General features: G+C 33.3%; 1 protein-coding gene across 5 annotated transcripts in view; it reads left to right on the top strand.

Annotated features, from left to right (window-relative positions):
* Window positions 1-12,588, top strand: part of LOC106672074 — a 186,244-nt gene that overhangs the window by 150,556 nt on the left and 23,100 nt on the right. For 3 of the 5 annotated variants that reach the window (XM_014403204.2, XM_014403203.2, XM_024227580.1), the window contains 2 exons: window positions 9,986-10,090; window positions 10,153-10,340. In XM_014403204.2, the coding sequence (XP_014258690.1) occupies window positions 10,006-10,090; window positions 10,153-10,340 (273 nt within the window). In that variant the 5' untranslated portion in view covers window positions 9,986-10,005. Of the gene's footprint in view, window positions 1-9,966; window positions 10,091-10,152; window positions 10,341-12,588 lie in introns of all 5 variants that reach the window. The other 2 variants (XM_014403202.2, XM_014403205.2) reach the window with 1 other exon arrangement.

Below are 12,588 nucleotides of genomic sequence, written 5' to 3'. Positions count from 1 at the left end.
CATACTTAATTATGGCTCTTGCAACGAAATTTCCATCAAAATTTTCGGGGACGTCACCAAGGTTGCCTTATTTACTTATTCCAAGGATAAACTCTGTTTTACGTTTTTTAGAACTTTGCTTAGTGAAATCTTCTTTGGGAAGTTGGAAAACGTGTTATCAAACCCAAGGAGAGCCGCAACCCAAGAGCATCGTACATGTCATGCATTTAATAAAAACGTTTATTATTTGATAACAAAAATTAAACACAATCTTCTCGTGCCGTGACCAGCGAGGAGCACTGATTTGACCACATTAGATTTTTATATGTGTGAAACTTTGAAAATTGAAGTGTACATTACACTCATCGAACTGAGGGCACAGCTCATAGAGAATATTGAAATCGTGCAACGGCATGAGGGTAAGAAAGAAGGGAAATGGATCTGATTTTTGTTTTGTTTTACTAATTTTAGATAATGAAATTGACAGAAGTCTTCGATTTGAATTCTTTTCTAATTGGAAGGAGAGAATTTTCCTTTTCACTTGCCGCAGATTGTAAATTTAATTAAATACCCAGGCTCAGATACTTTGTACATTTTCCTTGCCCACCACGGAATCGATTCAAAGGTTAATCTCGGTGACATTATTAACAGCCCTGGGCCATAACAACGGCCAGCCAAACACGCATCCGAATCTGACCTAGGGTATAGTCTCAGCTTTCATCGTTTATCAACATTGTAATCTACGTGAGATGCTGTCTGGTGTGATGTAGCTTTCAGAAAATCATTTTCATGTCGTGCCAACGTTTCGATCTTTATTGAGATCATCTTCATGGCCTGGGATTTACAAATATTGTTTAAATTTAACAAAAACATGTAGGATGTGGAAATCACACCAGACGCATCTCACGATTTCTGAGTAATCATCGACAAACCGTCACTAATCACCACACATTGTAATCTAAATTACATTTGTAAAATCCGTCAGTTTATTTGACTTATTATCTTTAAACAAACATTTTAACAGCTCGCCAAGTCCAAATTTTCAATCCTGGGCGAAAACGCCAAAAAAGTTGGCGAGGATGACAACGTCGTCGATAAATGTTTCCAGTGATGACGACTTAATTCGTACTTCAATATTTTTCGTGTCCGCTTGACCAATTAATTACGGTTTTAAGTTAAGATAAAAAATTCATTGTCACGAGAGGGATTCGAACCCACGACCTTCGGCGTGATACGCCGCTACTCTCCGACTTAAGCTATCAACTTGTGACATCAAAGTGAAGCTCGCGGGTTCGAATCCTGCTCGTGACATTAATTCGTACTTTTGAGCTAATGATGGATGAAAAGTTTTCCCTTTTTCTAATCTAATAAATAATTCTTTTTCCACAATTTCCACCGTTTTAACCCCCAAGTAGATATAAAAAATTATTAACCAATCGGTCAATTAGGATAGATCAATGCCAATTCTGGTTTCAACTCAAGAGTCACTATGTAAAATAGTGGTCTCATTGAGCGTTTTCCAATCAGGTCATCAGAGTCCGTTAATTGACTCCGTTGAGTAGGAAGGGCCTTTTATCGTAAAATCAAACCTAATATAGGAAGGGCTAAATTCATTAACAATAATTTTAACTAACTGCGTTAAGGCGACGGTATGGAAATCGATAAGTTGTTTGAGAGTAAATTGATGTACCTAGCGGTGTGGCAGTAACGAAGATGGTGTAAATTGTAAAACAGATTGAGAAGAAAAAAACAAGTATCCTGTTTACATATCAGTTGGATTTTTAATCTGTTGGTATATACTGTCATTTTATTTGTATAAAATGAAAACTTGTTGTTTATTTTATACTATATGTATTTTTAACGATATATTAATTACAACATACTTTTTTTTAATGTAAACCAAAAAGAACGAGATATTAAAACGAGATTTTAAAAAATTGTTTAATTAAGATGGTTTGTAAGGAAATTGTTAACAACGATACAACTGAAAATGCAGTGATAGATTAAAATTTAAATAACAATTTATTACCTAGTTTTGCTCATCTTAACTCCTCTGTCCTCGCGGAGGGCCTTAAGTCTCTTATGCATCGGGTAAATACTCGACCGAATTTCGTCTTATGAAACAGAATCCCTTCTTCAACAAAAACGGATTGAAGCTGTTTCTTATCTAACCCATTTCCTTCTTATTAACCATAAGTATACTCGCTGGCCAATTCATTCTGCTAATTCCCCTCCAAGTAAACGGTGATAACTAGAGCTACTTGCGGTTGAGGATTATATTCATTGAAACGACGTCGCCCACTAAAAATGGAAAGAATGGGACCACAACTTCCAGAAGAACTTCCTCGATGTACCTTAGTTAATAATCCATTATGTATGGAAATCGGTTTGGTACGGCATGGACGTTGATTCCACTCCATACCGTAAATGTCTTCGAAAAGACTGAAGCCAACCAGCACATGAAGCAAACCTCCTCCACGTAATTTCCCTCACACGACCCGATCTTCGGATTGAAACTAAACCGGCACTCATCTATGAAGAGAAAGTCTTTTACTTTTCTATTGTCCAAGCTAAATTCTGATTTGCGAATAGGCCTTTCTACTCGATGCCTTACCAGTAGTACAGAACCTGATGCGTCTAGAAACTAAGCTATTCTCACAAAACCTTCTGATGTTTGATTTAAAGCTTAGCCTTATATTACTACCTTTTTTTCGATCCAGAATTCCTAGTAATTTCATCGTAACCTTGTTTGTATCTGTGGCATAAGTAAGAAGTCCTTCAATCAAAATATTAAACAGAACAGTAAAGAAAACGAACAACTTTACAGCCCCAATATATTTTCCCTAATTCTCTCTCTCTTTATTTACTGAAAATTAGACCATTTAACAATGTAAACATTTTTAAGTATATAATCAACCTTATACAATCATGGAGAACTATGGTCGAACATTTTGTTTTCCTTTTATTTGGAACTTATGTCACTATAAATTTTCAACGTCTCCATTTTTTGGAAAACAAAAGAGAGATTTGTATTTTAGAAAATCATATGAGGAGAGCTTCTCGCAGCTTTTCTCACCNTCCGTTCAGCAAAAAAATCTGTTGAGTTGATTATTGATACGTACAGTCATGCAATTTATGTAGAGGTTTCATTTTTCAGCGCAACGTAAAAAATAAAGACCTGTTACATTATTTTTGTTTTGTAATTTTTCATAATCAATAGGCCATTGGTGAATTAAATACTAACAGAACGTAGCGTATAATAAAAATTAAAACAAAAATACTGTCAATTTACAGTTTTGAACTGAGAGTTAATCTACTTTTAAGTCCCTTGAACTTGTATTCAAGTTAATTTATCTGCGAGCCTACTTATCTGCTACCCCCAAGTGACTGATTCATTAATATAATTGAGGCGTTCGGACAATTTCCTTCTGCGCTGACAAAATAACCCAGCCGATCATAAAATGGCCCTTGAATTTTGTAAATTTTAAAGGGTTTTATTGTTTCACGTATATTTGTAAAGCAACTTGGAGTTGGTCCATATTTTCAAAACCTTCAGATTACGTATAAACGAAACTGGTTAAGGCAGAGAGAGAGAGAGAGAGAGAGAGAGAGAGAGAGAGAGAGAGTGAGAGAGAGAGAGATGATAATAACAATAATAATAATTGCTTTATTAAAACAAAATTAAAACTTTTCGTTATATTAAAGATCAAAATAATTATGGACATGAATCGTCCGATCCGTTTGCCAGAGGTTTGGTTTACATCGGTTTACAAACATATATGCAGTTTAGAGAAGAAAGAGAGAAGAATAGAAAAAAAGAGAGAAAAGAAAAAATATACAAAAAATAAAATAAAATACAAAATACAAAATACAAAATACAAAAATACGCAGTATACCTAAAAAAATGCAAAATACAGAAAATAAATACACAAGCGAACTAGTATTAAAAATGAAGTCTATATCCAAAATTTTGATGGCTTAATAACAACGAAAGAATAAAACTTAAAAATTAAATTCTTGAACCAATTCGAATCTGTAGCTCCAAGCATGTTTAGCATACCGAATCAAGCATGGAAAATTTGGGCCACTCAACAACCGCAATAGCTCACTTCTTGGGAGAGCAAAACTACCAAGGTGTAAGAACCGAATCTCGCCCAAAATCGAGCACTCCTCCAAAAAGTGAAACACAGTCTTTCAAACGAGAATTTCATAGGGAGCATATACCCAAGTTATCCCTATTCCACACAGCTGAATTTACATGTAAATTAAATATTCGTAAAACCTCACATTTCAGCTTAAATGCCCATCTTAGTTCATGCAAGGAAAGACCGTCAAAATTAGGCTTCTGGAAATCAAACGTGGGTGAAACTTCTAATTCCTTGTAAATAGACAAGTGTGAAGATGTTTGAACCCGTAATAAGCAATCTTCCCAATGCTGAGAGGCAATCTTGGAGAGGAGAGTCAAAAAATGAACCTGTCAACTACAGATGTTCTCAAGGGTCTATGAGAAGACTAGATTATATTTATTAAATAAAAATTTCCAATGAGCAAACCAATGGGAATTAGACTTAATTATTTCCAGTGCTGTAATTCTTGAAAATCTTGTGTCCGAGCAAAGCATCACTTTTGTTATGAAAGAGAAATGAAGCTTAAGTGTATAAACAAACACTAAGTCAGTTGCCGTTTCCAAATACAGAAGATAGTTGAGAGAGAGAGAGAGAGAGAGAGAGAGAGAGAGAGAGAGAGAGAGAGATTAAAAGTTTTATTTAATCACGCAAATACAACACACAGTCATTATTTTGCCCAACATACAGGCTATCTGAATTGGGCTTCTATCCTTCCTAGGTAAGTTGTCTAGCACATTTGCATAAAATCTCATTTGCATAGATCTCGTGAACCTTTCTTCCACTTAACGTGAGAAGTAACAATTTATATATTACACATACGTTTTTACATTATATTTTATATTATACATACATTCTTTTGTTTAGAGATTGTAAAAACACATAATATTAATTACTTTATGAATCCATGATTTTATGATGGTTTTACTTATTTTCCGTCGGATGTTTTGGATATTTTCTTTTGGAAGTACGGAAAACTGCTCTAAGAGGAAATACTATTTGGAACGTTATTAAACAGCTTTATGCTGTTTGATTGTTGGAATTTCGAATGTATTGTTTTGTCTTAAGTTTAATATTTTAATTGTTCTCTTATAGTTAACAAATAGATAGTTCGGTTGCTTAGAGTGTATAATTTTGAACATTGTTGATATTATGGTCATTTTTTGTAATTTATCATATTTTGACATATTTATTCTCTTATATTTATCGCATATAGTACTATCGTACTTTAGTCTTAATATATATCTTACACATGCATTTTGTGCTGTTTGTATATCACATTTGTTTGTATTAGACAAATCAGACAGTATAGGTGCGCTGTATCGAAAATGAGATGTTATGAAGAGAGAAAGAGAGAAGAGAGAGAGAGAAAAGAAAAGAGAAAGTGAGAAAAAGGGAGAGAGAGAAAAAAAGAGAGGGGTGAGAGAGAAAGAGAAAAAAGAGAGAAGGGAGTGAGTGAGAGAGAGAGAGAGAGAGAGAGAGAGAAGAGAGAGTAATTTTCGTAATTAATTGACTAATGATTTGTAAATTACCAGATTCAGATACAGTAAAAATGATCAAAAACCACCTTGATATTTTTTAAGCATAATAAAAAATTTCTTTCAAAATATAAAAACGTCATTTAATTAACAAGTAACGATAATAATAAATTACGTAGAAAATTTTATGGCAAAAGTGCTTTTTACTCAATAAACGAACAGACAAAACAAAAATTTTTCTAGTTCTCTATCACTATCATGTCGATTGGTCATATATTTGAACTGTATGATGTAATATGTACTTTTGTCCCACCCTCAACTTGCAAATACTGCATAATCAATATTTAAAAGTTAACTAACATTTGGATAAATTATTCAGTAAAATGTATTATTTTTACAATCATTTTTAATTAATTAAGTGGAGTTTAATTTAGAATATTACATCGGCATAATTGATGGTTTTACTTCAAAAATTATTTGAACGGAGAGACCTACCACGAGGTAAACGGTTGGATGACCTTGCTCAAATATAATTTCTTACCCTAAAGAAACACAGGGTATTCTATTAGCCTTTTTATTTACCATGGGGCCTTTATTTAAATTCCAAATCAGACTTCTAAATAAATTTGGATGTCATATTTTTTAAGCATATTTCGATCTTTACAATAAGCTTATGATTCCGAACTGATGAACATGTCCGTGCTGATTGCATGTTTAATTCAGCAGTCGTTTGTTTAACAAATCTTTCAGTGGGCAGAATAAAATTAGAACGGTCTTTTTCAAACATTAAAATCGTTTGGAAGCTTGTGAAACTGGATTTAAACTTGCGACATTTTTGATTCAGTAATCATGTATACACATATTCATGTCCAGTGTTGCACATTATTTACATGACATTGTTCCAGCATAAAAAGCTAAGCTGCCCAATCTAAAATTGATTAATAGCAGAATTCTTTTTTCTCGGAATCAACCCATGACGGTTTTCACATTTGTTACGGTAGTTCTTTCGCTCCGTGAGGGACTCGATTTTTGCAGATTGAGACAACCAATCATTGATTTATTCGGAAGGAAATTCATAAAAATTGACAATAAAATACTAACGTATCTGGAAGAAAATCATTAAAGAAAGTTTAGTGGCACAGTTCCACCCGTTTACCAATTTTACGCGCCATGATATAGCGTATAAAAAATACATAAAAAACATCTGTACGAAGCTACTCTATAAAAGGCAGAACGTCTGGATAGACTATGGATCTACCTTCTTCTATAATTTGTCACTCTGATTATACGATTGTCTCACGTTCTCCTACCAGGTAAATAACCGTGGAATCAAAGACGTGAAAGTACGTGATCCTATTACGTTCGAGATTAAGTCATTTTACGGTTTTACGATCATAAAGGCTATTGCCTTCTGCTCCCTCAATCAAATAATGTGTTAAACACATGATGAAGCTATTTACTTTCAGAGGATATAAAATAATCAACGTGCTAATAACAAGTTTGATTGATTCCGGTGTTTTTATAATGCACTCTGAAAACTCTGGGAGATCATAACTTATTTACCTAATTAAGACCACACTGTAATAAGTACTTTAAAAAGTGCTAACAGAGATATGTTATATTTATACGTTTATGCTGTTTTACATTATCAAGAGATCAAAATTTAATAATTTATCTTAAATTAAACGATTTTCCATTTACAAGTGTTGGAATTTTTAGTTAAATGTAATTCGGACAAAATCTGGGACGATTTTATTTACTTATTTCTGTGTGTACGAAAATAAACTTACACAAATCTGACATATCTTTGAGGCCATGGAGCAATGTGGAGAATAGCCAGACTTCCACGGTTGAAATGTCTAGGTCTTTGTGAATTGTAATTTTGGTAAAGTAAAAATGACCTTAAATGCACTAATTTCGTGGTCCGCTTGACCAATTAATATATTACAATTAATTAAGGTTTTTAGTTGAGATAAAAAAGACAATGGCAGGAGCGGCATGAAAAATGGCAAAAAGGGGGGAAAACTCAAAAGGTGTGGTTGAGATGGGAAGTTAGTGTCCGAGTGGATCGGGTCACGATAGCTCAAGTGGTAGAGCAGCGGCGTATCAACCTGAAGATCGTGGGTTCGAATCCCGCTCGTGCCATTGTCTTTTTTATCTCAACTAAAAACCTTAATTAATTGTAAAAAGGACCGTTGAACATGCGATAGAGGACTTTGGATTGAAAGTGTTGGATTCATTGGATACTGGAAAATTTGACCGAGCCCCACAGCTCGATCCCGAAAATCAAAACTGGTTCGATGAGTTAAAGGGTTATTGTCTGCGCTTCAATGTCACTTGTATTTTTTGCTCATTTAACTTGTTGAGGCCAAATGTTATTCGATTCTTCTTATTAGGTCAGGATCAGAGTGCGTGCACCACCCTAAATTTGGGTCAGGGTTAGTGTGAAGTTTGAGATTTCTATTTTAGAATGTGTGGATATGTCAGCAGTGTACATTGTGTAAATGATTGATCCTAGGATATTTCCTTGCTGAATTCCAATTTTGCTTGGCATGTTGCGGGAAAAATCGGGACGAATTTTTACTATAAACCTTACGGACTTTTTTTTAAATATTTAACAAATTTTATCACATTAAATTGAAAGTTTCTAGAGTTCTAGTTTGGGCAGCACGTTCCATTAAAATTGTAGCTCAATTCACCACAAAATACGCCTGGAGAAAATAGAAGATAAATGTTTTTAATATACCAACATTTTAATTATAAGATGGTAAAATAGTTTTTACGAATTTATCTCAATTCATACCGATCCGTGAATATGTGTTTTTTGTTGATATAATTAAAATCAGCCTTCAATATAATAATCTTATGATAAAAATGAAGAATAAATATTTATGAAAGGTATTGGTTCAGATAAAAAAGTCAGTGTCACGAGAGGGATTCGAACCCACGACCTTCGGCTAAATACGACACTGCTCTACCACTTGAACTATCGTGACTTCGATCCGCTCGGGCACTAACTTCCCATCTCATCCCCACCTTTTGAATTTTCCCTCTTTTTGCCATTTTTCAAATGTCGTGAAATCTATTTGATTCTCGGCGACAAATGAAATGGCCACGGAGAGCTTTAGTGAAGTATACTTCATTTTAGTTAATTAAATTCACTATTTTTCGTGGTCCGCTTGACCAATTAATGTCGTTCAATTAATTAAGGTTTTTAGTTGAGATAAAAAGTCAGTGTCATGAGCTGGATTCGAACCCACGACCTTCGGCTTGATACGCCGCTACTCTACCACTTAGTACTCGAGCGGACCGAAGTCACGATAACTCAAGTCGCAGAGTAGCCGAAGGTCGAATTTATCTCAATTCATACCGATCCGTGAATATGTGTTTTTTGTTGATATAATTAAAATCAGCCTTCAATATAATAATCTTATGATAAGAAGAATGAAGAAATGAAGAATAAATATTTATGAAAGGTATTGGTTCAGATAAAAAAGTCAGTGTCACGAGAGGGATTCGAACCCAGACCTTCGGCTAAATACGACGCTGCTCTACCACTTGAGCTATTGTGACTTCGATCCGCTCGGACACTAACTTCCCATCTCAACCTCTCTCAAGTGGTAGAATAGCGGCGTATTTAGCCGAAGGTCGTGGGTTTGAATCCCGCTCGTGACACTGACTTTTTTATCTCAACGAATACCTTACATAAATATTAATTAATTGAAAAATGTTAATTGGTCAATCGGAACATGAGCTGTAATAGATTAAGAATAAAGCCAATTTCAAAGAAATCAGTCAATCCCTTCGTCAAACTTTACTTAAGATTTTTAAGTTATTATGTATAATTTACATGTTTAATATTTACTAACACCTATTTACATTATGTACCAAGTGTTTCAAGCAGAATAAAATAACGAATTGAATTCACAGTGAACAAGATCATCATATCCATTTGATTCTACATCAAAAATACCCTTCGTGTTTGTTTTCATATTTCTATGCAACTCTTCATTTTAATTTTAAGAAAACAAGTTTTAAAATTACCATTTTTCTTCTTTAATGTCGTCGTTCAGATAATTTAATTTTTAGGCGCTTACAAAATCAATGTTATTCTGTTTTTCCACCAATCTGTTCAAAATTCATTTTTAGTTCTTCCATTTGCTTGTACCTTTATTGTTTAAAATTATTTTGAACTAAATGAATTATGAACTTATGTTCAGTGAATATGATAGAATAATTAGTTATTTTAATCTCGATCGCAGCAAATTTTCCCAGGTCGCCAAAATATTTTCATAATTCATTATGATGCCTGTCATGATGAGTTTTTTCTCAAAGTTCGACAATTAGTTGTATTGTTAAATGAAACTTTCAAGTAATGTGAACAGGCCGAACTTTATGTTATAGAACTGAAGGAGGTTAGTAGTATGTGGAACAACAGCCTTGAGGACCAGGTGACCTCGGGGGCTGATGTTGTACCACCGTACCCCCATCCTGCCCACCTTCCTGAAGGTACGTACGTTAAATTATAAAAAAAACAATTGCAAGAGAAATAATTTAAATATCTTTTTTAGGAGCGACCTTAGTGGTGAGGGCGGAGGAAGCGCTCATTGTAGTCCTCGTACTCATACTTTGGGTGGCTGCTATCGTGCTGTTCTTCAACCGTTGGGGCAAAATAAGAATGTTGGAACCTTATCAGCCCAAGTTTCACCAAGAGCACAGATCCTCGTGCCCCATGGCTGAAATGGCCACAGTAACACAGGTAACTATACGTAAAGTTAACAAAGAAAAATTTCAAGACGGGTAATCCGTGACTCAGGAAAGTTATTACTGTTTTAATAACTTTTCTTTTCTCGAGCTAAGAGATAAAACGAAACGAAATAATCTTCGTTTAAATTTCAAACAACAGTGCAAACACGTTCTTTGTAAACTATAAAACGAGTTCATTTGATTTTTCATAACTTTTTTCTTTCTCTCTCGCTCTCTCTCTCTCTCTCTCTCTCTCTCTCTCTCTCTCTCTCTCTCTCTTTCTTTCTCTCTCTCTCTCTCTCTGTCACTCACTCTCTTTCTCCCGTTGGTATTACACAACTTTCTTTTAAGCCAAAACAGAATATTATAAAAATTAGCTTTTGTAGAAACATACTTTTTTTCATTCGCCTTCATTTTTTTTATTAAAATTAATATTTACAACCTAATTATTGTGTACAGTGTAGAACATTTTTAACATATATTTTCTTTCTTTTTTCCATATGAAAATAGTTTTTCAAGTTTTCTGATGGTACACATACTACTTTTTAAGGCTTCAATTATTAAAAAAAGGGCTATAGTTATAGAAAATGCCAAATTAAAAAGAAGGAAGTATATTCACACCTTCTTACAAAAGCCACCCAAAAATAATATAATACAATTTAAATATAATAAATTTACAATCTAAAAACAATGCTATTTTACAAACTTCCCCCTAGTTCTAAATACAAACTAATGTTTATGTTTCTAGATTTTTCAAGTAATCGACATAAAGTAATTTTTGTAGTTAAGGGTTTTAAAATGTGCGTTTTCGATTTTTTTAATAAAAATTTTTTGATCAACTTTACTGGCAACGTCTTTTCTCTTTTGTAACTTTATACATATGATTATACAGGGTCATTCACTTCTTGTCCGACAAAGTTCCTCAGATGCTTTAAACACACTTTAAATGGAACCAAAAAGTTTGTACAAGCCAAGATCGGATTCTGAACCCTTTTGCAGTTATTCAATATTTAATGTGTTTTTTCAACTATCTCCGGTTTTCGTCATAAATCTACACGTAATCTTGAACATTTTTTAAAATTAAATTTGGGCTTTAGAACTTCGGTAATCTTGTTCTTTTGTTGTCTGTATTCAGTGTAGATTTATGGTCCAATGTTTCTGCTTTTGTTGTTTGTATGTTTATTGTCTCTTCTTAATGTGTTTTGTTTCTTTTTGCGCTTTTTATTAAATAAAATTGGGAAATAAATTTTGCCCTGGACAAAAGGTTACGTTACTAGGTTAACCCCATTTTTCCCACCGCCACTATTTCATTGAGCATAACATTTCAGCTTTTTTTCAATGTAATTAAGGAAAAGGGTATACCTCTAGAAAGATTATTAAACGGAGATGTTCTAATGAAATTTGCCAGGCTGTACCGTTATTCGATCCAACGGAATTGAAAATTTGGTTTTTACCAATTTTAAACTTATGAATTTTTGAAAAATGTAATGTTTGTTTTTTACCAACAATTAAATTGAAAATTCTTTAACTTGGTGCCTTCTTAAACGAAATTTTACGCTTTTTTTCAAAACTGTTGTTTTTATTTACAAAAATGAGTAGTTCGTGGCTGCACTTCTAGCGTTATATAAATTTTCCGTTAAACCTTTTCTAGTAAACCATTTACATAATTGCTATCTTTTTCATAGATACGGTCTACGCTGAAATTGAATTTGCAGCATAGCTCATATATTTCTTTGAACCAACCGATATTTTTAAGAGGATATCGTGTCTGAGTCAATATTTTATTTACATAGCCGGAAGGAACAACTGAGAATTTCATATATTTCAATTTAAAAAAAGGCAGTTTTAAGAGCTGAAAATTGTATAATGGTAGCATCTTAAACTTAAGATTTTACGCTTTTTTCTAGACAGTTTTTTTTCTCCAGAAATGAGTACTTTAAGAGCTAGGAGTAGATTTATGTCGAAAACGAAAAAACTTAAAATGTTGAATATCTGCAAAAGGGTTGTAAATAGGAACTAATTTTTTTGTTGCATTTGAACTATAGAAGCATGAAAACTTTGTTGTACGTGTAGTGAATCTCTATGATCGTATTTACTATTAATAAAATATAAACATTTAATAATTACCTAAAATATTGTTTTTACGTTAAGTTTATCGAGTTTCTGTTAGACGTTTCGTGATTATCAAGTAAAAATAGAGTCTTGACATGTATTTTTTAAAGTTTACGTCAAAACTTCAAATATTGATAAGAAAAATTATA

This window comes from Cimex lectularius, unplaced genomic scaffold (assembly GCF_000648675.2).
Source record: "Cimex lectularius strain Harlan isolate CLEC.00 unplaced genomic scaffold, Clec_2.1 scaffold132, whole genome shotgun sequence".
In the NCBI taxonomy this organism is placed as follows: domain Eukaryota; kingdom Metazoa; phylum Arthropoda; class Insecta; order Hemiptera; family Cimicidae; genus Cimex; species Cimex lectularius.
Note: the sequence above shows the minus strand (reverse complement) of the source record. Positions and strands in the feature narration are given on the sequence as shown.